This window comes from Benincasa hispida, chromosome 7, assembly GCF_009727055.1.
Source record: "Benincasa hispida cultivar B227 chromosome 7, ASM972705v1, whole genome shotgun sequence".
Classification (NCBI taxonomy): domain Eukaryota; kingdom Viridiplantae; phylum Streptophyta; class Magnoliopsida; order Cucurbitales; family Cucurbitaceae; genus Benincasa; species Benincasa hispida.
Genome location: NC_052355.1, coordinates 12,410,436 through 12,436,103, shown reverse-complemented (window position 1 = coordinate 12,436,103; position 25,668 = coordinate 12,410,436). Strand labels below are relative to the sequence as shown.

Below are 25,668 nucleotides of genomic sequence, written 5' to 3'. Positions count from 1 at the left end.
CGATAGGCGTGAGCATTAGACGATGAGGGTGATGCGTTACATGATAGGCATCAGCACTACATGATGAGCGACAGCGAGAGCTATGCAATGGGCGCTGAGCTAAACGATTGAGGCTTGCACGCGAGTGGACTAGTATACTAGTTTATATATTGCATGAGATGTGATATTGCATGAGAAAATTGGTTTATATATTGCATGTGAGAGCTATGCCATAAAGGAGAAAAAGAACTATGGTTTATATATTGCATGAGATGTGATATTAAAACTATAGATTATCAATATATTATTTATTTATAATTAAATCAATTATGGGATAATTGGTTTTGGTTTTTTCTCCTAATAACCAAATATTAGAAGTTGTAATCAGTTATGGTAACTGATGGATAAAATGAAAATAGTTTTCATTTTTTCAATATTGAATGATATTCGTATACAGAAAAGGAAAAGTTATACGATAGCTTGAGAAAATAAACTATCGTGTATCGAGTTGTTCTATACGATAGTTGCTCACATCTAAACGATCAAGTACCAAGTCTACACGATCAAATACCCAGTCTATACGGTAGACTTCTGTCTTCTCCCACTTACTCAATCGTCTACACGATCATTCAATTCCTCATTCCCTCTACCAAATCCATACAGAGCCCACAATTCCTGGATTCTCACACCGAGAATACCAAGGTAGCTTCGTGGTGGTGTCTGCTTGCTGTTCGAGGGTTGAGTGTTGCTTGTTACTGTTCGAGGATATTGTTGTGTTGTTAAACGTTCGTGCCGTTGAACGTTCGTGCTATTTGATCGAGGGATACGTGAAGAAAATTTCTTCAAGAGTATGTTCACTCGATCTTTTGTGTTATTTTTATGAAGCATGTTGTAATATAAAGTTTATGCATAACTATTTTTGTTTAATTGTAAATGTGTATGTTCTGTCACAATGAGATTTAGAACCATCTTGCTTCCGCTCACTGGTTCTCTTTGTTAAGATTTCCTTCAATTGGTATCCTAAAAACATTTCCTACAAAGCGGGCCATACTCGTAGTGTCACCAGGATAAGGTACCCAGCCTTATCCATCTACAACAAACCATTTAGGTTATCACTTAAACATGATCCACCTGTATGTCTCCACATACATGTTTGAGTTACGAAGATAACCTTGAATGTTAGTTTATTGGTTTGTGGTTAATGCAACTAAAATATCAAATATTGGAATAAAATATCATATATTTTATTAAATACATAATGAGTTTGTTCAACAATATTTACAAACTATAGGACCCTACGAGATTTAAGGCATCAACCTCAATAGTCTATACGTTCTTCCTCCGGCACCAAAAGTGGAATAAGAAGAAGGGTGGAAAGGGGAAGGCTGCTAACCTAATAGTTGCTGCAAATAGTTATAGACAACCCATCAAGGCTGACAAAGAAAAATGTTTCCATTACAACCAAGATGGGCACCGGAAGAGAAACTGCCCAAGATATTTGGCAAAAAAGAAGAAGGCCAAACAAGATAAATGATTTGCTTGTATTGGGAACTTGTTTAGTGGAAAATGATGATTCTGCCTGGATTATTGACTCTGGGCCACTAACCACGTTTGTTCTTCATTTTCGGGAATTAGTTCCTGGCGACAACTAGATGCTGGTGAGATGACGATGTGAGTTGGAACTGGGCACGTCATCTCAATCGTGGCAGCAGAATGTCTCCAATTGACTTTACATAACAGATTTCTAATGTTAAAAGATGTATTTGTAGTTCCTGATTTAAAAAGGAACTTAGTTTCTGTAAAGTGCTTGTTAGAACAATGTTATCATATCAACTTTTCTTTTAATAAAATTTGTATTACAAAGAATGGTGTTGATATTTGTTTTTCAAAATTGAAAAATAATTTGTATGTGCTAAGGCCGTTAGCAAAAAATGCCCTCCATAACACAAAGATGTTTAAAATTGCAGTAACTCAATATAAAAGATTTAAATTTCTCTTAAGGAAAATGCCCAACTTTGGCAATTAAGACTAGGACACATCAACCTCATTAGGATTAAAAGGTTGGTGAAGAATGGACTTCTAAGCGAGTTAGAAGAAAATTCTTTACCTATATGTGAGTCATGCCTTGAAGGCAACATGACTAAGAGACCTTTTACTGGAAAAGGTCACAAGGCCAAAGAACCTTTAGAGCTAGTACATTCAAACCTCTGTGGTCTGATGAATCTAAAAGCTAGGGGAGGTTATGAATATTTCATCACTTTTACTGATGATTATTCAAGATATGGGTATGTTTATTTAATGTAACATAAGTCTGAATCTTTTGAAAAGTTCAAAGAATTCAAGGTTGAAGTTTAAAATACATTAAATAGAATCATTAAAACATTTCGATCTGATCGAGGTGGAGAGTTTATGGATTTAAATTCCAGAATTATATGATAGATCATGGAATTGTATCCCAACTCTCAGCACTTGGTAAACCTCAGCAAAATGGTGTATTGGAAGGAGAAATCGAACCCTATTGGACATGGTTCGATCTATGATTAGTGACACTTCCTTATCTGACTCGTTTTAGGGTTATGCTATAGAAACTATAGCACACATCCTGAACTGTGTTCCTTCTAAGAGTGTTGCCAGAACACCTTTGGAGTTATGTTGAATGAGATTTCCAAATAAACTTTTGAATCTTAAACAAGAGTTGTTGAAGAACCTTGTACTTCAACAAGAGTTGTTGAAGTAGGATTATCTAGTAGGTCAAATCCACCTCAAGTGTTGATGGAACCTCGACGTAGTGGGAGGGTTGCGAACCCACCTATTCGCTATATGGGTTTAACTGAAATCCTAGCTGTGGTAGCTGATGGCGAAGTTGAGGATCCATTATCTTACAAGAAGGCAATAGAGGATATTGACAGAGATGAATGGATCAAAGCCATGGATCTCGAAATGGAGTTTATGTACTTCAATTTCGTTTGAGATCTTGTAGATCAACCTGATGGGTTTAAACCTATAGGTTGTAAATGAATTATTAGTTACAGTGACAAGGATCTTGTAGACCGAATAATGGTGACTATTAGTTATAGTGATAAAGAGTTGTTTCTGTCTAATCGTTCAGAATGTCTCACTTCTATATATTTTTTCATGAGTTTTGAGAGTTCTCAATTTTTCCTCCTACACATTAAATTTTCCCACTTAACCAAAATAGCCAGAGCCCATCGCTCCTGGGTTCTTACCCTGAGAAATACTAAGGTAACGTTTGTGGTTGTGTCTTGTTTTGTTCGATGTTAATCTAGAAGAAGGTCTTCAAGGAGTTCATGGTTTGTTTGAGGGAAAACGTGAAGAAAATGTCTTCAAAGGTGAGGTTTCTTGAAACCTTTTTTAAAGCATGTTGTAATTTAGAAACAAATGCATATCTTGTTTAATTGTTTACTGTAAACTTTGTATTCAATGAAAATGAAATTTGGTCAATCCGCTTCCGCTCAAGGTTCTCTCCCTGTTAGAGTTCCTTCACTATAGTGAAGTCAGCAATGCACCCTTGCTGGTACTCCTCCAAATTACTACTCCTCCGTTAAGAGTGAACACTGATCCTAAAGTGGATTTTCTAGAATCCTTATCAGTCTGAAAATAAGAGTCCATGTATCCAGTAAGGATCAGATCCATAGAACCATACACTAGCGTGTAGTCCCTCGTTCTCCGCAGATCTTGAGGATATTTTTAACGACAGTCTAGTGATCAAATCCTAGATAGACTAATATATATTGACTATCCCCACCGCATAGCAGATGTTAGGTCTCATACATAACATTGCATACATTAGGCTATCAATGGTCGATGCATAGGGAATTTGTCTCATTTCCTCAACTTCTAAGGTGTCTTAGGACACTACTCCTTAGACAATATTACTCTATGCTTGAAAGGTAGTAAGCCTCTCTTAGAGTTCTGCATCGGATATTTGACAAGCATCTTGTCAATGTACGATGCTTGAGACAGAGCTAACAACTTTTTCTTAGGATCTCTAAAGATCTGAATTCCCAGAACAAATTGCACCTCTCCCAAATCTTTCATTTGGAATTGGGTCGCTAGCCAGTTCTTAACTTCAGTCAGTAGACCTACATCATTCTCAATAAGTAGGATATCATCTACATATAACATTAAGAAAGCTACTGAACTGTTGATTATCCTCTTGTAAACACAAGACTCATCAACATTTTAATCAAAGCCATAAGATTTGATTGCAGAATCAAACCTTATGTTCCAAGATCGAGAAGCTTGCTTCAATCCATAAATGGACTGATTAAGCCTGCAAACCCTTTGTTCTTGACCTTGGATTATGAATTCTTCGGGTTTCTCCATATAAATGGTCTCATCAAGATTTCCATTTAGAAAGGTAGTCTTGATGTCCATCTGCCAAATCTTATTGTCATAATATGAAGCAATGGACAGAAAGATCCGGATAGACTTAAGTATGGCAACAGGTAAGAAAGTCTCCTCATAGTCAACTCCCTCAACTTAAGTATAACCATTTTCCATTAGTCTAGCCTTGAAGGTTTGCACCTTCCCATCAGCACCCCATTTTCTCTTGTAGATCCATTTGCAACCAATAGGTTTTACCAAATCAGGTTGATCTACAAGATCTGATACTGAATTGAAGTACATCGACTCCATCGACTCCCTTTTGAGATCTATAGCTTTTATCCATTCATCTTTGTCAACATCCCTCATTTCCCTTTTGTATGATAATCGATCTTCAACATCTTCTCGGCTACTATAGCTAAGATTTCAGTTAAACCCATGTAACGGACTGGTGGGTTTGCAACCCTCCCACTTCGGCGAGGTTCCCTCAACACTTGAGGTGGATTTGACTTACTAGATGATCCAACTTCAACAACTCTTGTTGAGGTGTTGGGTTCTTCAACAACTCTTGGTTAAGGTTCAGTAGTTTCTTTGGAAAGTTCATTTAACACAATTTTACTGTGGGGCTTGTGCTCCCTTATATGGCATTCTTCAAGAAAAGTAGTGTTTGTCGATACAAAACTTTTTTTTCTTTTAGGTCAAGGAAGTAACCACCTCTCGTTCCTTTGAGGTAGCCTACAAATAGACACAATTTTGAACAAGATTCTAGTTTCTTAAGATTTGCCTCAAGCACATGTGTTGGGCAATCCCAGATTCTGAAATGACGTTAACTAGCTTTACGACCATTCTATAACTCCAAAGATGTTCTGGTAACACTCTTGAATGAAACATAGTTCAAAATGTACAATAAAGACTCCATTGCATAACCCCAAAACGAGTCAAGTAAGCAAGCGTAATTCATCATAGACCGAACCATGTCCAACACGGTTCAATTTCTCCCTTCTGATACACTATTTTTCTTAGATGTACTAGGTGCTGAGAGTTGGGATACAACTTCATATTCTATCAAATAGTTTTGGAATGTTAAATCCATAAACTCTCCACCTCGATCAGATCAAAATGTCTTTATTGTTTTACTTAATACATTTTCAACTTCAGCCTTGAACTCTTTGAACTTTTCAAAAGATTCAGTCTTATATTGCATTAAATAAACATACCCATATCTTGAATAATCATCAGTAAAGGTGATGAAATATTCGTAATCTCCCCTAGATTTTACATTCATCAGACCACAGAGGTCTGAATATACTAGCTCCAAAGGTTCTTTGGCCTTATGACATTTTCTAGTAAAGGATCTCTTAGTCATTTTGCCTTCAAGGCATGAATCACACACAGGTAAAGAATTTTCTTCTAACTTGTTTAGAAGTCTATTCTTCACCAATCTCTCAATCCTATTGAGAATGTGTCCAAACCTCAGGTGCCAAAGTTGGGCATTTTCTTTAAGAGAAATTTTAAACTTTTTATGTTGAGTTATTGCAGTTTTAAACATTTCAGTGTTATGGAGGGATTTCCATGGGCTCATGCTTCTCGGCTAAGACTTCAAAAAGACTCACCAAGATATATGCTTGGGCCTTTTCGTTTGCCCGTGTCTAACGCTCGTATGCTTCTCGAACATTTCGAGCAGCATTTTGAGCTGGAATGGGAGAACAATCCTCCATTAGGATAAAACAAAGGTCATAGATTATTAAATTTGTGTTGATCGTGTTTTTCCATGAAGCGTCCATTAATTTGTCAGAGGCGAGAAGATTTAAAGAAGCGGTAGCCATTGAAACAAGTTTTCTGAAACATACAAATTATTTATAATTTTAGTTTATATGCATTAAACCACTAAGACAACCAATCAGTTTTTAGCAAAATAGTCTAATGTACCCTAAGTTACATCTATTTTGAAATGATGCTTCAGTGAGGCAGGACAAAAGTCACCATAAGGTGATCAAGTGCCCCTTCACTGAAATAAGACATTCTTAACTATTAGACAGAAACAACACCTTGTCACTGTAACTAACAGTCACCATTGTTCGGTCCAAAATTTGTTAACTTGCTTAGCAATTCTTGTAAGTGTGACCCCTCATTTTAGATTCTAGAGTTTCGACCTAATGAGCCAACTGTAAGGAAAACATCGATTGGGACATGAACTAAAGCAACTCTATCCAGTTCTAGAGATTGAATAAAGTGTCATGCAAAAATGTCATCCTTTAGGGGGACACCCATAGTGCCAAGAGGCCATGCATAAATCTTTAGTTCAACCTAATGAGAGAGACCAAAGGATGTGTTGTCACACATCCCGCTCCCACTTACTATAAATACTCTCTCTATTCACCTTGATCTTGATCTATACAAATTTCACTCATAAGGGGACACCCATGGTGCCTCAAGACCGAGTATAGACCTCACTGTGTAAATTTTAAGGAGAAATGTGAAGAGGATAAAATGAAGTATCATATACCCCATTTTCCTCCCATTAAGTATTTTGCCTAGGGTTAATTTGAAGGAAATTAAATACGAAGATTTCCATGAGCAGCAGAAGAGATCGTTCCAAATTCCATTCGAATTAAACATACACAATTACAGTCTTAAAACGGAAACTAACAGGTTATGAAAATATAGAAATTACAGCATGCTAACAGATGATACAAGGGATAGAGGATGCATACCTTTGAAGAACTATTCTTCACGAATCCCTCGATCAATCCCCAAGAGTCCAACACAACCCTCGATTACAATGAACAAAACACAACACGAACACAACCTCCACGAAACCAATCCAGTCCTACTCAATTCACGAACTGAGTAAAGACACCACTACAACGGTTACCTTGGTATTCTCAGTGTGAGAATCCAGGAGTTGTGGGCTCTATCTGATCTTGGCTTGAGGAAGAGAATGGAGGTTTACGATCAAGTAGACAATTGAGCAAAGGCGAAATAAGTCATTGTCTATCGTATATACGATGTGCTCGATCGTTTAGTAAACGGCAGCCTATCGCATGGACTTAGCCACTCGATCATATAGATATGATCAACTAAAGGACTATTGTATGGTCAAAGGTAAGCGATCGCTTAGCTGATCGTCTAGTCTCTCAATGCTATCGCTTAGTGAAACTCTTTCACTTGATAGCTTATCCATTAGTTCTTTTTGAATGAAGCAACACTCTAAATTTAGGAAAACAGTTTTCCTTTTATCTCACGGTTACCATAAAACTACTAATAACCTCTCATTCAATCGGTTATTAGAGAAATAGAAACTAATTATCATATAATTAATATATTATAAATAAATATGATAATGTATATATTTATAACCTATTGTTTTAAAATTTCATCTCATGAAACATATAAACCATAGTTCTTTTTCTATTTTATGGTCCTTAATGTAAATCATATTTACATTAATACCTCCACTTGATGTATCTCATACCTCACACCAATTATATCATATATAATTGAATTTCTTCTTGTTAATTTGAATACTTCAAATTAACCCCAAAATCTTATTCTCAACTTGAATTCATTGAGCAACCAAGGGGACTTTATGGACCTGTAGCTTGAAGCTCCAACAGTACGTGAATAACTGACTAAACTCTTTAGACACGAGATCCACCATCTGTTAACTGTTGGGCACTCCACTAAAGACCGACAAATGCACTTTTCTCACTACAGATATATTTTTGTGTCCATATCAACCAATCAACAGTGCGATAACCCTTCACAAATCACTCGTAAGTACAATTGGGCTAATTTATCGTTTTTTCCCTGTAGTTACATCTAACTCCTTAAGTACCACTAATTCCTTTAATGAACGATAAGTCAAAGTCCTACTATGACTGGGTCCTCTCTTCCAAAGAGAGGATGTGACCACTATGTTCAAGACTCGGAATCAGCTCTTAAAGGAGCAATCTATCGACTTACCCCTACTTTAGGGAAGGAGTGAATTCCGTCTTGTGTAACTGAGTTCCCAGTTTTCCAATCAAACAAATCCCCAAAAAACGTAGGCTTGTTGAGTTGGCAATCTGGCCACTTTCACTCATACTAATCAAAGGACTGCCCTCATAGGCAGGAGTTTCCAAAACACTCATGATTAAGGTCATATCACCTATGGTCGTTTTAGTGAGATGGAAGTCTCAATTATCAACGGCGTTATACAAAAAGACGAATCATCTCGTGGTCCGGTCTTATACAAACTATTTATATAGGACACCCCCGCTCACATGTCTCCACATGAATGATCAAGATCAGACCATCTATACTACGTCACAACACTTGTAACTATCTACAAAGAAGGTCGTATCTGTAGTGTCACAAGGATAAGGTATCCCTCCTTTATCCTTATACTATAGACCATTTAGGTTATTACTTAAGGCATGATCTACTTGTATATCTCATATATATGCTTAAGTTTACATACAATAACCGCGGATTTTTATTTATTAGATATGAGTAAATGCAAATAAAATAACTGTTATTCTATTAATAATAATGTGTACAAAGTTTACAAACTACGAGACTCCGGGAGAATTAGGATACCAATCCCAACATAATTAACTTAGGAAAAATCGGCTACTGATTTTTAACTAAGTAAAAGTTTAATTTGCCCAAAAACAATATTTATCTTTGGATAGTTAAACAAGTTTGATCAGAATCTACTGAACTCTTTAATAAACTTTAATCAATCTTGCATACATGTAACAAATCTATCTAATTCATCCTTCCAAGTAAGTTCCTAGGTAAGGGTGTTACGTTTCTATCAACTTAAATACCCCAGCCTAGATAGAACTCGTCTTAGAAAAAAGGTCCATCATAGATATATTTGTTACATTATTAATCTTTTATTAAGATCAATTTAATCCTATTATACTGATTTAAAAGATTAAACTAAGATTTCTAATCTCATTAGAAATATGATCTTAGGTTTATGTCAATCATATTTTAAAACAATTTTAAAAGATGATTTTAACCTAAGGCTTGCATCTAATTCTAAATTATTGATTTTAATTTCTAAATTCATTTAATTATAATGATTATAAAAAATGAAACATACTTAAAACCAATCAATTGCATCGAATGACATACTTAGAAAATTATAACAATTATAAATTACCTAAGGTAATGTTATGCTTCATACATTTTCATTTCATTACTAACTATATACAACAATTATATAATAATGTAATGAAATACTTAATAACAGTCATCCATACATACTCAAGACTATATATTATAACATTTATAGTATAAATGATGCATGGCAATAATGCATGCAAACATATAGTATAATATGCATGAGCATGTTATATTAATTAAATCATGCAATTATATATATTATAACACTTATAATATAAACGATGCATGAAATTAAATGCATAACCTATGGTAGGATTTTTTTTTTTTTTACTATATGACATATATTATGACATATAATAATAAAAATAAATCATAGATCAAATGCATAATTTAAAAAAAATTATTGGACCGGGATTGGACACCTACAACTAATTAAATTAATATATCACTTATATTAATTTAATTAACCAAAGTAACTATATACAAGATAAAATCATCAGGTTTGAAACAGGTGAACCAGACCTTGAACTGCTCAAACTGAACCACCCACCAATGATCTGTCAACAGCGATCTCTTAGCAAACACTGGCAGATCTCGTAGCCAACGTTGGCAGATCTTGTAGCAAACACTGGCAGATCTTGTAGCAAATGCTACACGATCTCGTAGTAAAAGCTAGCAGATCTCGTAGTAAACACTGATAAATCTCGTAGAAAATGTTACATGTTCTCGTAGCAAAAGCTAGCAAATCTTGTAGGAAACACTGGCAGATCTCATAGTAAACGTTACACGATCTTGTAACAAAAGCTAGCATATCTCGTAGCATACATTGGTAGATCTCGTAGCAAAAGCTAGCGGATCTTATAGCAAACATTGGCAGATCTCGTAGGAAATGCTATGCGATCTCGTAGCAAAAGCTAGCAGATCTCGTAGGAAACGCCACATGATCTCGTAGCAAAAGCTAGCAGATCTCGTAGCAAACACCGACAGATCTCGTAACAAACGTTATGCGATCTCATATAAAAAACTACAGATCTCTTAACAAAATCTTTCTTCCTCATCAGAGCATTGCTTTGAATTTCCTCTGAAACTCACGAGGAACAACATGAGCGACTCGAAACTTTAAATTACAGACTCGATCACAAACAAATAAGCCCTTAGGGGTCCTTACAAATAAATTTGTAAATCGAAAGCAATAAACTAATAATGCCAATCTCGTAAATTATCCAATAATTTCAAACACCCACATTCTTAAACATTCATCCCATGAAAAACTACATAATGCTTAAATCCCACAATAAACTGTAAAAATTAATCTAAAATTTTGGAAAAAAATTTGGGCCAAAAATGCCACTCTGATACCAATTGAAGGATCCCTATGAAGGGTCCAAAGAAGAAGCAAATCGTCCCAATTCTAAAAAATTTACAAAATGAAATTTTACAAAGAAACAAAATAGATCATGCATTGAATTAAACGAAACATATAGCATACTTGAGAAACTAAGAAGAGATAATGGGAATAGAAGACTTACCCTTGAAGAACGTAATCTTTACGTTTTTTCTTCACTGTGAAAAACACGACATCAAAAAGGGAACTACTACAAAAGCAACCTCGGTATTCACTGGATAAGAATCGAAGAGAAATGGGCTTAACTATTTTGGTGAAGAAATGGGTTGAGAGAGGAGAAGAAAAGAAAAGCAGGGGAAAGCCTGAGATATTAGAATACTTAAAAAAAGTTTCTTTTTTTTTCCTACACCATACAAATAAGAAGAAAGTATAACTAACCCACATATATGATCTAGAGAGAAAGAGGGGGGAGAGAGTTACAAGTCCCTCCTTATTTAATATATATTCATATGATAACTACCTTATCATTTAATATATATTAAACTATATGTTATATCAAATATAACATACCTTTCGAAGGAACTCTTATTCAAGAGAACTAGTGAGCGGAAGCAAGATCTTTCCAAGCAATAAACACATTCACAAACATACTAGAACAGTTATGCATATAGAGAAAATTACAGCATGCTTTCTTACTAAAACAAAGAAATTGAGAGACATACCTTTGAAGAACTCTTCTTCTAGCAATCTCTCGCTCTTGTGAGCAATCGTCTAAAAAACTCTCGCTCTCATCACAATCACGATCTGTTTGATCCTCGAACGGCAACCCTCGACACTACCACTCGACAACTTTGGTATTCTCGGAGTGAGAATCCAGGAGGTGTGAGCTCTGTATGAATTTGGTAGAGGGAAGGAGGAAGTATACGATCAAGCTACACGATCGAGTAAGTGGGAGAAAGGTTTAGTCTATCATATAGACTGTGGTACTCGATTATCTAGCAATCTCTTGCTCTTGTGAGTAATCGTTTAGCAATCTCTCTCTCTCGTGAGCAACCTTCTAACAATCTCTCGCTCGATCGTTTATTCTCTCGAAAGGGCTATCATATAGTCTCTCGTGAGCAGTCGATTAGTAATTCTATAATGAAGTGATCATCCAAAAATGAAAACTCTTTTCATTTTATTCTTCAGTTATTAAAACTGAAAATAACTCCCACTTCACACACGGTAAAAGGAGAAACCAACTAAAACAATTATCTAATAAATATAATAACTAACTTATCATATTATATTTATAACCTATAGAATTAATATCACATCATATGTAATATTTGAACTATAGTTCTTTTCTTCTTTATTTAATATAAATCATATTTATATCAATTACTTCAATTAATGTATCTAATACATCAAATCAATTATATCACATATAATTGAATCAATTTAATAATATTATATATAATTAAATTCCCTGTTGTTAATTTGAATACTTCAAACTAACCCAAAAACTTATTCTCAACTTGAATTCATTGAGCTATCAAGGGGACCTTATGGACATGTAGCTTGAAGCTCCAACGGTATGTGAATAACTGACTAAACTCTTTAATCACGATATCCACCATCCGTTAACTGTCGGACACCCTACTAAAGATCGATAGTTGCACTCTTCGCACTACATATATATTTTTGTCTTGGATATAACCAATCAACAGTACAATAACCCTTCACAAATCGCTCGTAAATTCAACTATACCAATTTACCGTTTTTCCTCTAGAGTTTCATCTAACTCCTTAAGTACCATTGATTCCTCTATGAACAATACATCATAGTTCTACTATGAGTGAACATTTCTCATGCCATGAGAAAATGTGTGGCGCCACATCGTTCAAGGCCCGGATTTAGCCCTTCAGGGAGCAATCTATCTACTTACCTCTGCTTTGGGGAATGAGTGAATTTCATTTTGTGTAGTTGAGTTCTCAGCTCTTCAATCAGACGAATCCCCAAAGTGGTAGGTTTAAGTCGAAAATCTGGTCATTCGCATCCATGCAAATCAAAGAATCGCCCTCATAGGCGGAGTTTCCAACTAATTCAAGATTAAGGTCATGTTACCCATCCTAGTGAAATGAAAGTCTCTGTCATGAACGACGTTATATAATAAGACTAAACATTTCGTGGTTGGTCTTATACAAACTCTTTTGTATAGGATACCCCCGCTCGCAAGTCTCTACATAAATGATCAGTATCAGACATCTGTAGCACTTTACAACACTTGTAATCGACAAAGCGGGTCGTATCCTTAGTGTCACCAGGATAAGGTTTCCCTTATTTGTCCACATACTAAAAATTATTTAGATTATCACTTAAGGCATGATCTACCTGTATGTATGCACATACATGCTTAAGTTACAACGATAACCAGAGATCTTTAGTTTATTGGTTTGTGGTTAATGCAACTAAAATATCCCATATTTCACAGATAATAATGAAGAAAATATCCCATATTACTACATCACAAATGTTTGTTCATACACATATTTACAAACTACAGGACCCTACGAGATTTAGGGCATCAAACCCAACACTTTTCTCTCACCAGTGACTTTTAATATAAATCACATTTATATTAATTTTAACCATATGAATCCAATTTATATAATTATTATTTGAATCATATTCAAATATTTATTTCCTCTCATAAATACTAATTATATCATATATAATTAAATTAAATTAATTATATCACATATAATTAATTCCCTTAATTACTTTGAACAATTCAAATTAATCCAAAAACTAATTCTCATGAAATCCCGTTAAGCTATCGAGAAGACCTCATAAACCTGTAGCTTGAAACTCCAACGGTACGTGAATAATTTAAACTCTTTAATTTAAATTATTCACCATCCGTTAACTAACGAACACTCACTAAAGACCGTTAGCTATACTCTTCGTACTACAGATATATTTCTGTGACCATTGGATATAACCAATCAACAATATAATGACCCCTCACAAATTGCTCGTAAGTATAGCTAGGCCAAAATTACTATTTTGTCCATGTAGTTACATCTAACTCCTTAAGTACCACTGATCCCTCTAATGAACTAGTCCAACTATGACCAAACCCCTCTTGAGCCAGGAGAGAGTGTGGCGCTACATTGTTCAAGCCTCAGAATCAACCCTTAAGGGAGCAATTTATCTACTTATCACTTAAAGGTGATCCACCCATATGTCTCTACATACATGTTTAGGCTACAAGATAACATTGGATGATAGTTCATTGGTTTATGATTAATGCAACTAATTTTGAAAAATTTTATTACATAAACAAAATGTTTGTACATTACAATTATAAACTATAGAACCCTAAGAGATTTAGGGCATCAACCCCAACAAACCGATAGTTTTAATGTGAATCATATTCACATTAATTTTAACCGACGATTTTTTTATGAATCTCATTCATATAATTAATATTTGAATCATATTCAAATATTGATTTTTCCCATTAAAATTTATTATAATGTATCCAAATACATTATATTAATTGTATCTTATACAATTAATTCCCTTTAATTAATTTGAACAATTCAAACTAATCCAAAATTAATTGATTCTCATTAACCCTTATTGAGCGAGCAAGCGGATCTTATGGACCTATAGATTAGAAGCTCTAATGACATAAAATTAATTAATTAAACTTTTTAATTAAATTAATCAACATTCATTAACTACCGGTCACTGCACTAAAGATCTACAATTGTATTCTTTGCACCGTGGATATGTTTCTGTGTTCATTGGATATAACTAATCAACAATAATTTGACCTTTCACAAATTACTCGTAAGTACAATTGGCTTAAAATTACTGTTTTACCCATGTAGTTAAATCTAACTCCTCAAGTACCTCTGATCCCTCGAATGAACAATAAGTCATAGTCTAACTATAACTACATCTCTCCTAGCCAGTGAGAGGGTGAGGCATCTCATTATTCAAGACCCAGAATCAACCCTTAAGGGAGCAATTTATCTACTTACCCTTACATGAATTCTTTCTTGTGTAGCTGCATTCCCAACTCCCTATTGGGTTTTATGTCCTAAAAAACTCGCAGTTTGTAAAATAATAAATATTTTCTATATTAATATACTTGTTATTGATCTCATAAATTGTAAATTCAATAAACTAAGATCCATGACTATTATATGAGTACTTGAACATTATGTGGAGACATAAGAGTGGATCAGGTTCGAGTAAATAGTCAAAATGATCTATGGTACATGAATGAGGTTGGGTACCTTATTCTGGTAACACCATTGGATGCGGCCTACTCTGTAGTTGTTACAAAGAGTTGTAAAGTGCTACATACAATGTGATCCTAATTTGTACATGTTATGACATGAGGAGTGGAGGCATCCTATGCAATGAGTTTTCATAAGATCAGAACCAAGAAATAAGTCACTCTTACTTTATAACGTTGTTTATTGTTTAAGACTGACTATTTCACCTATATAACCTAGGTTAACTCGATCTTAATCCTGAGCTAGCCATGAACTCCTGTTTGTTCGAGATTATCCTTTGATCTACAAACGGTGAGAGTAGTCCAACAGCACTGCTCAATAAGCTTACCATTTTAGGGATAAGACCAGATGAATAGCTGGGGACATAGCCTTGCAAGATGGAGTACACACCTACCCGATTTAGGGATAGAAGAAAGGTTGTTCTCTCAAGTACTGAATCTAGGTCTTGAATAAGGGGCCCCACCCTCTCACTGGGCTAAGAGAGTTTGGTTTAGTGATTGGATCACAAACCAGTTGTTCATTAGAGGATCAGTAGGGACTTGAGGAATAAGACGTAATCTCGGGGGTAAAACAGATATTTGACCTAGTCGTTATTACGAACAACCTGTGAATGGTCAACTTGCTGATTATGGTTAAATCATGTGGACATAATATATATCTAAGTGAGGGGAGTACAACTATGGGCTTTAGTGGAGTGACTCATTAGTTAACGAATGGAGATTAAGTTGGTCTAATGAGTTTAGCCAATTAATCTCGGATCATTGGAGCCCATGATCTGTAGGTTCGCGAGGTCCCCCTACTAACTCGTAACGGACTAGCTCTAGAATAGCGTGATAAGTTAATTTGAAACGTTCAAATTAGAATTAAGGGATTTAGTAATTATATGAGATATAATTATATGTTTAATTTTAGAATTAAACGGAATAGGAGAATTTATATATTTAAATATGATTTAAATATATAATGATGAATATGTGTTAAAATTAATTTAATATTTGATATTAAATTAATTAAGTTTTATTTAATAATTAATTTATGAAACTAATTAAATTTTCATTTTTAAAATCAATAGATTTTATAAAATCAAATTTTGATTTTTAGATAAAATTGGAAAATTGGAAAACCAAAAAGACACAATGGAAAAAAGAGTTTTTCCATTATCCATCACCTAAGTAGCTACACATGAAGCAATATCTTGGCCTTGTCTTCTCCAAGCATGAGCTGCAACTCATGCAACTCTTCTCTTTGCATGTTGATCTGTAATATAATGAAGAGATTGGAGTGAAAATCGGGCATGCAATCCATAGAGAATTTTAGAGAAAATTCGGTTTGAAGAAAGGTTCTTTAACAAGGTTGTTGCAGTGAGCTTTTCTCCTCCATCCCTTGATTCAAGCTTGTTTTGAGTCCCACAACTCTATCTAGAGCACCAAGAGAATAGTGGAGAATGTCTTGAGGTGGTCTACAACAAGATATAGAGAAGATACAATCCTTAGATAATCCTTGTGCTTCCGCTGCTGTTGATACAATCCTTCACTCCTCACTCAAACGAATCTTCAAAATGGTAGACTTATTGAGTCAGCGAATTTGGCCACTCTCACCCATGCAGATCAAAGGACCGCTCTCATAGGCAAGAATTCACAATTCACTCAAGATTAAGGTCAAGTCACCTATGGTCATCCTAATGAAATGAAGTCTCTTCAAGTAACGGCTTTATAAAGAGAGACTAGTCATTTCATGGTTCGGTCTTATACAAACTCTTTGTATCGGATATCTCATTTACATGTCTCCACATAAATGATCAGAATCAAATCAATTGTGACACTTTACAACAATTGTAACAATTCAAAGTGTGTCGTATCCGTAGTATCACCAAGATAAGGTACCCAACCTTATCCATTTACTACAGACTTTTTAGGTTATCACTTAAACATGATTTACTTGTATGTCACCACATACATGTTTAGGCTACATTAAATAACCTATGATCTTAGTTTATTGGTTTTGGATCAATGCGACTAAATGTCAAATAAAATAGCAACTTATTTTATTAAATAAATAATTTGTTTGTACAAATAAATTACAAACTAAGAAATCACAAGATTTAGGGCATAAACCTCAACATGAGGATCATCACCTATAAGTATCATGTCATCAACATAAAGGAGTAGAAAGATAATACCCTGAGGAGTCTGATGTCGAAAAAGAGATGTATCATGGGGACTAAAGATAAACCCAAGTTGAATAATAGTTGAACTGAATGTGGCGAACTACGCACGTGGAGCTTATTTCAGACCATATAAAGCTCAACGAAAAAGGTAGACTTTCTAAGGTGGAGGTGAGGTTCCAAGGGGAGGTTTTATATACACCTCTTCAAATAAAGTGTCATTAAGAAATGTATTTTTAACATCCATCTGCAGAAGAATGGTTGGGAACTAGAGAGAGAAGCGTGAAAGAATGATAGACCGAAAAACATACTATGTTCCCAAAAGGTAACATGATGAGATATGCATAATCGTCTCGAGATAGGATCCCAATAATGATAACCTTTATGCTTGGTTCCATATCCGAGAAAGTAGCATAGGCGAGCCTGTGGTTCAAGTTTGGTGTGTTCATGAGGCTGAAGTAGGACAAAACAAGCACTACCAAAGACTTTCAAGTGAGAGTAAAAAGAAGAAGTGCTATATAGGCGTTAGAATGGAGAAATATTATGAAGAATGAAAGATGGGAGACGGTTAATGATATAGACAGATTTGAGAGTAACCTCACCTCAAAACTTCTCTGGACAGGATGCAGAGAGAGGTTGGATACAAACAGAATCTAAGATATGATGATGTTTTCATTCTGCTCAACCATTTTGTTGGGATGCATGAAAACAAGAACGTTGACTAAAGGTGCCCTACTAGGTGAGAAAAAAGATAATGCTCAAACCTTTTTACTCTATGGCATTATTCATGCGAAGAATTTTAATAGTACGAGAAAATTATTTTTGAACCGTATTGGCAAAGGCAATGTAGACTTGAGACAAGGTAGAATGATTTTTAAGAAAATATATCCAAATAACCGAGAATAGTCATCAATAAATAAGACAAAATAATGATAACCATTGACAGTTAGGGTAGGAACAAGACCCATATATCAGAAAGAACCAAGCCAAGAAGTGTATCACATGAAGTTGATGAATTAGGGAAAGACAATGTAGGTTGTTTAACAAGTTTACAATTTAGACAACCAAAATAATCAATTTTTGAAATATTATTTAAATTTCCAAAAGAGACTAACTTGTGAAGTTTGTCCGGAGAAGCATGACCAAGACGACAATGCCATTGATATATAATAGAATTAGTGACAGATGCAGAGATAGATGGGGAATCAAAAATTCGAAGAGATGCGAGCTCAAACAATCGTCTCACTTCGCAACCTATACTAACTATCTTTCTCATGTGCCGATCCTGAACCAGACAACTATTAGAGGAAAAGGTAATAGTTAGACCAAAGTCACAAAGTTGGCCCACAAAGGCAAGATTGAAGTTAAGATTAGGGACATGATAAGTACTGGGAAGAGTTACGGTGGGTGTGGTTATAGTACCAATATGAGAAATAGACATGCAATTTCCAATAGCAGCCTGAATGGGGGGAAGTGATGAAGAATGAGTTAAGGAAGATAAAAGTGAAATATCGAGGTCATGTGATTGCAATAAGTAGAATCAAGAAGCCAAAAATTACCTGATCTAATTGCAAGGGTAGAAAAATTGGAAGAGATTACCTGTATAAGTAACTTTTGAAGGATAGTGATGAAAAATTTAGTAGGAGAAGGATCATCCAAGAGGGAGGCAACATAAGCAATAAATGAGGAATCTGCTTTAGAAAAGCTCATTGATTGCATGGATCAGCCTAAATGGCGAGGTGGTTGAATAGCACAATTTTCCAAAATATGATCATGTTTCTTACTATACCTAAACTCAATTGTAGCACAATCAACAAATTTATGACCATGTAGTTTTTACCATTTGCGTAGAAAAGAAACTCATAGTATTTGACCATTATAAATGGGTGAACCAAATCAATCAGACCAACTCAAACCAATGAACAAAACTCAAGGAACTAAACTGAACCAGACCCAAATTAATTGGACCAATCTAACCAAACCAGTTTTGATGAGACCGAACTGGCTGAATGTCACGATTAACTCAAGGAGGAATTTGAACCCTCAAATCTTCGATGGAATCAATCAGTTCATGATGGATAGACAATAAAGCGGCATAAAACTGAAGGATTCTGAGGATGAAACCCACGCTGAGTGGTGTAAATCTGAGAATGAAACCCACGGTGAGAGAACCACGGAGGCATAGAGCAGAGGTTTGGCAGCGTGGATTTGACGATTCGTGAGCTGAAGTGCGATGGAGCAGAGATGGGCGACGATGCTGGATGATCCGAACAGCGTGGATCTAGGCAGACGGAATTGGTACTGGAATAGAGATCTACGGTGCAGATTTGGTAGAGGCAGTGTTGAGTGGAATGGAAAGTAGATAGGCGCACGGATCTGAGCGGGAGTGATCTGAGGCAGTCGAAGCTGATCTACCCAGATCTGTACTGGACGGTTCTGAACGAACCATGGCGCGGCTGGTCAACGGTGGATCTGGTCGACCGTAGGACTGGTCCAGGGCGGAAAACAAGGCACGGTAGAGGCAGACTTATAATGTTAAGGGGCATTTGATACATAGGTTTGGAATCTTAAATCTATAGAAGTTAAGATTTATAAATATTTAGTTTGTGAAATAATTTATTGTGTTTAATTATCGGTTAAATTTTAGATTAGTTTAAATTTATCATTTTAATTATTTTAATATAGTTAAATTTAAAATAAATTAGAAAATTTAGAAGAATATTTTTTTTCAAAAAAAATTAAAATAGAGATTTTGACTAAAATTATAATTTTATTTAATCTATTGTTTTAATAATTTGATATTTTAATCCTACTAGATTTTGAAATAAAATTTTATAGACTTTTGTCACTTTAACTAATTTGATAATTATCAATTTTTATAACCATAATATACTAACTTAAAATTGAAATAAACTAATATTTTAATATTAAATTCAAAAATTGGAAAAATATACTTTTTTTTCTTATTAGATTATATTTGAGGAATAAAAAATCATAAATTTTGAGTTTTAGTTTTTATTTGGTCGTTAAGTTGTTTAAACATTTTAAATCTTTACATTTAGAAAATGATTTTAAGTTTTCAAGCTAGTTAAAGTGACCAACAAAAAAAATTAAAATGTTATTAACTTAAATTTGAGCTTTCAAACATATATAGTTCTACACATATAATCTAAATAAATATAACTATACAATTACAATCTATTGCCGTGTTTGAAATGACTTAGAAAAAAAATATCTTTCAAAAATTCATTTTTAATTAAACACTTTTGATAAAAACTCATTAAAATTAAAAAAAAAAACATATATGTATTGCAATTCTTTCTTAAAAGTGTTTTTATATACAAATTTGTCTAGTTTGTTATATACTAAGAGTATTTTTATTAACGTTTTTCAAGGTTGGTTGGTGGCGGTCGCCGGATGTGGCAGTCGGATGGTGGGCAATCGAGTTGGTGGCCAAAATTTTGCCAGGGAGAAGGGGGGTTGCCAGAGGTTTGTCGATGGTGGTCGGAGTTGACTAGTGGCGACTGGAGGTTGGCCAACGATGGTCACCAAGGTGGCGGCCAGAGTTGGTGGCGATTGCCGGAGGTGGCAGCCAAAGTTCGTCAACGGAGGTTACTGGAGGTGGCGACCGGAGTTGGTCGGCGGCGGTCACCAAAGGTGGTGTCAAAGTTGACCGGCGGCATTCGCCAGAGTTGGCCTACAGCGGTTGTCGGAGTTGGCCCGCGACGATCGTTGAAGGGAGGCGGGCAGAGTTGGCCGCAGTGGTCACTGAAAGTGGTGTCCGAAAGTTGACCGATATATTTCCTAGATTAAAATAATTTTTTTTTTTAAAAAAATAACCCATGGTTTGAATAGAATCAAGACTTCCTAAATCCATGCCCCAATCAAAGGTTGGGTTTAGGATGCCTAACCCATCTAATCCCAACCCTTGAAACAAACACCCCTTAAATGTGGAGCTTTGATACCATGTCAAAATATTGGTATTTTATTAACGAGCCTGATTGATTTATAATGAGAATACATGGGTAAATATACACAAAATATAGAATAAATAGAGGAAGTCTATGTCCAGCCTAAATTAGGGATAACTTACAAATTAGATATTCATATATGATAACAGAAGTTAACAAATAAATTAATGGAGGGACCAACATTGTAACCAAAATCAAATTTCGAGTTTGAAAACTCAAAGATTAAAATGCAACATTAACCAAACCTCGTGGGCAAAGAGTATTTTTCCCTAACTTGAATTACAAACAAAAAAAGAAATCAAAGCTAAAGAGAATAAATTTGGTGTCACATCCCCTTCCCAGATTACCCTTTTAATTCGAGAAGAGATGTGAAGATAATAATTGTCAACCCTCTTATAACAATTACTATCCAACATACTTATGAAAACCTGTATTCTTAGCACCTGTTAAACATGATTAGCAATTTATAATTCTCTAGGACTTACCAATCTCAACAATAGTTTAAAACATATAATTTACTGTTAACCGAAAATATCAATATTAACATACATAACAAATTCAGAAACCACACTTATATACAACACAACACATCGAAGTTTTTATACCACTTATATACCACAATTAAGCTCGGTTGTAGAGTTTGTGTTGTATATAAGTGTGGTTTCTAAATCCATTAACATAAATATCAACATTAACACAAATATCAGTGTGGTTTCCAAAACCTTCTGGCACACGGCTTACATTTTCTAAAACCGTCTAGCACACGGCTTTTGTATTATATACAACACAACACAAATATCAACATTAACATACATAACATAGGTTTACTCATAAATAACTTTGTCATTTAAAAACATGGATCACACTTATATGCCCTAGTTTGCTAATACATAACTGATTCATTTCTAAGGCATGCGTTGGAGAAAATTGTGTATAAAAACTTCATATGAACTTCCTATGTATTGGAATTTATTCGTAAAAATCACATCATAAAAAATTTATTAAAACTTGTTACTCACTTGTTGGGATTGGTGTCTTAAATCTCTATTGTATTCCTATAGTTTGTAAACTTTGTATAAACAATTTATTATTAATAAAATAATTGTTATTTTATGAGCACACTCAATCCAATAAACTAAGATCCTAGGTTATTTATGTAATTTAAATATGTATATAGAGACATACGAGTGGATCATGTTTAAATGATAACCAAAACAGTTTGCAATAAATAGATAAGGCTGGGTACTATATCCTAGTGATACTATGGATACGGCCCATTTTGTAGATGTTACAAGTATTGTAAAATGCTACAAATGATCTTATCCTAATTATTCATATGGAGACATGTGAGTGAGGGTATCCTATACAAAGAGTTTGTATAAGATCGATCACGAAATGACTAGTCTCATTATATAAACTCGTTGATAATGGAGACTTGCATTTCACCTGGATAACCATAGGTGACATGACTCGAATCCTTAGTGAGTTGTGAACTCCTGCCTATAAAGACACTCCTTTGAATTGTATGGGTAAGAGTGGCTTGATTACCAGCTCAATATGCCTACCATTTTGGAGATTCGTCTGATTGGGGAGCTAAAAACACAGTTACACAAGACGGAATTCACTCCTTCCCTGATGTCGGAATAAGTAGATAAATTGCTCCTTTAGGGGCTGATTCTGGGGCTTGAACAATGTGGTCACACCCTCTCTTGGCCCGAGAGAGACTTATCATAGTTAGACTCTGATTTATTGTTCATTAGAAGGATCAGTGGTACTTAAGAAGTTAGATGTAACTATAATGACAAAATAGTAATTTTTGCCCTGTTGTACATACGAGCAATTTGTGAAGAGTCATCGCACTGTTGACCAGTTATATCCAATGGACATAAAATATATCTGTAGTGCAAAAAGTACATATGTCAGTCTTTAGTGGAGTGACTAACAATTAATGAATGTTGGGTAATTTAGTTAAAGAATTTAATTAATTATCCAAGTACCATTGGAGTTTCAATCTACAGCTCTATAAGGTCCCCTTTGTAGCTCATCATGGACTATTGAGAATTAATTTTGGATTAATTTGAATTGTTCAAATTAATTGAAAAAAGTAATTATATATAATATAATTGATTAATTTAATTATATGCGATATAATTAATATAATGTATTTCATACATTATAATATAAAGTTTATTCGAGAGGAATTAAATATTTGAATGTGATTCAAATATTAATTATATGGATGAGATTCATATAATTGAATTTAGTATAAACGTGATTTATATTAAATGTCATGCATTATTGAGAGAAATATAAACTATAGGTTATATTGCGTTTGATACAACATAAAAACTATAGGTTATATGTTATATTCTATATAATATATAGTTTAATATATTTTGTATGATAAGTTTGTTATCATATAATATATATCTTTTTTAATTAAACTTTGAATTTAATAAAAGGAGGGAGTTATAACTCCTTCCCTCTTTTTTCACTCAAGAAAAACGTGTAAAGAGTTTTGCAGTTGGATGTTTTGTTTAGTTTTGATGGGTGTTCAATCGTGTTCTTCACAATGAGTGTACTCTTTAAATTCCTCTCTCAAAACTTTCTTTCTTCTTCCAAATTCCATAGCAGAGCCTACCCCTCATGCTAATTCTCAATCTCTAAGGAGAATACAGGATTTTCATTTGTGGCGGTGTCCTGTTGTGTTTTCAGTTTTTGAAGATCTAGATCCAGATCGAAGAGTTCGTGATCTAGATAGAGGAAATTCATGAAGAAGATTGGCTTCAAGGGTAAGCGTTCTTCTTCCCTACTTATTCTGCTATTTTTAGCATGTTGTAATTTAAATCTTATAATGAATAATTTTGTTTTGTTCTGTAAAAGTTTTGTGAGTCTGTGAAAATTAGAAATTGGGAACGAACCCCACGCTTTCGCATAAGTACCTTCATCGGTTTCCTTTCAATTGGTATCAGAGCCAGGTTTTGGTCCAAATTTTGTTCTTATTTTCCATAATTAATTTAACAAAATTAGTGGGTAGCATTCTGTATATGTTTATGTGATAAATGTTTGTGAATGTGAATAGTTTACGATTATTGGATGTTTTCAGGATTGGACTGTTTACATTTATCGCTTTCAATTTACAAAATGCTTTGTAAGGTCCCTTTTTTTGGGCAAGTCTGCAATTTAAAGTTTTGAGTCGCTCGTGTTGTTCCCAGTGAGTTTTGGAGGAAAAAAAAAGTAACACTACGATGAGAAAAAAATCTCTACTAAGAGATCGCTCAACATTTGCTAAGAGATCGCCCAACGTTTGTTAAGAGATCGCTTAGTGTTTGCTATTAGCGATCACTCAGTGTTTGGTAAGAGATTGTTGCTAATAGATCGCTGCTGAGAGATCGTTGGTGGGTGGTTCAGTTCGAGCAATTCAAGGCCCGATTCACTTGTTTCAAATCGGTTGACTATTATTTTGTAATAGTTAGATTTTTTTAATTAATTAAATTAATATAAGTGTTATATTAATTTAATTAATTATTTAGGTATCCAATTCCAATCCAATAATTATTTTATTGTGCATTTGATGTATGATTTATATTTGTTATTATATGTCATAATTTATGCCATATAGTAAAAATCCCAATATAGGTTATGCATTTTATTTATGCATCATTTATATTATAAATGTTATAATATATAGTTGCATGATTTTATTTTATACCACACCCATGCATCATATAATATAAGAGTTATACTATATGCTTGCATGCATTAATAACATAGTCATGCATTATATTATAAGTGAATATATAGCTTGGATGTATGGATACAATGTATGTTATTAATTATCTCATTACTTTATGTATGTTTAGTAATAAAATGGGAATTGCATGATGCATGACACTACTTTAAATAATTTTATAAATATTATATTTTTATAAAGTATGTCATTCGATGCAATTGATTTATTTTAATTTATTTCATTTATTTTATAATCGTTATAATGAAATGAAATTAGAAATTAAAATTAATAATTCAGAATTACATGCAAACTTAAGTAATATCGCTTTTTTAAAATAGTTTTAAAAAATAATTTACTTTGACCTAAGATCACAAGTTTCTAATGAGACTAGAAATTAGTTTAATCTTTTTAATCAGTTTAGTAGAATTAAATTGATTTTAATAAAAGATTAAATTTGTAGCAAACATATATATAAGGAACCTTTTATCTAAGGCTAGTTTTGTCTAGGCTGGGGTATTTAAGCTAACGGAAACAGAACACTCCTACTTGGGAACTGGCCTGGAAAATTGAAATAGATAGATTTACTAATAGATAGATTTACTACAAGCATGCAATTGTTGACTAAGATTTGTTAAAGTGTTTAACAAACATTAATAAAAATTGTTTAACTATTCAAAGTAAGTGTTACTTTCGGGCACACTTAAACAATCACTTA

The 25,668-nt window shown here is 34.1% G+C and overlaps 1 protein-coding gene across 8 annotated transcripts in view; it reads left to right on the top strand.

Moving 5' to 3' along the window:
- The window catches only part of LOC120081626, a 50,463-nt gene extending 25,680 nt beyond the window's left edge, over positions 1-24,783 (top strand). For 3 of the 8 annotated variants that reach the window (XM_039036659.1, XM_039036658.1, XM_039036660.1), the window contains one exon: positions 20,645-21,636. In XM_039036659.1, coding sequence (XP_038892587.1) covers positions 20,645-21,041 — 397 coding nt within the window. In that variant the 3' untranslated portion in view covers positions 21,042-21,636. Of the gene's footprint in view, positions 1-20,644; positions 21,637-23,854; positions 24,013-24,435 lie in introns of those variants that run through there. The other 5 variants (XR_005482893.1, XR_005482895.1, XM_039036657.1 and 2 more) reach the window with 3 other exon arrangements.
- The last annotated feature ends 885 nt before the right edge of the window (positions 24,784-25,668 follow it).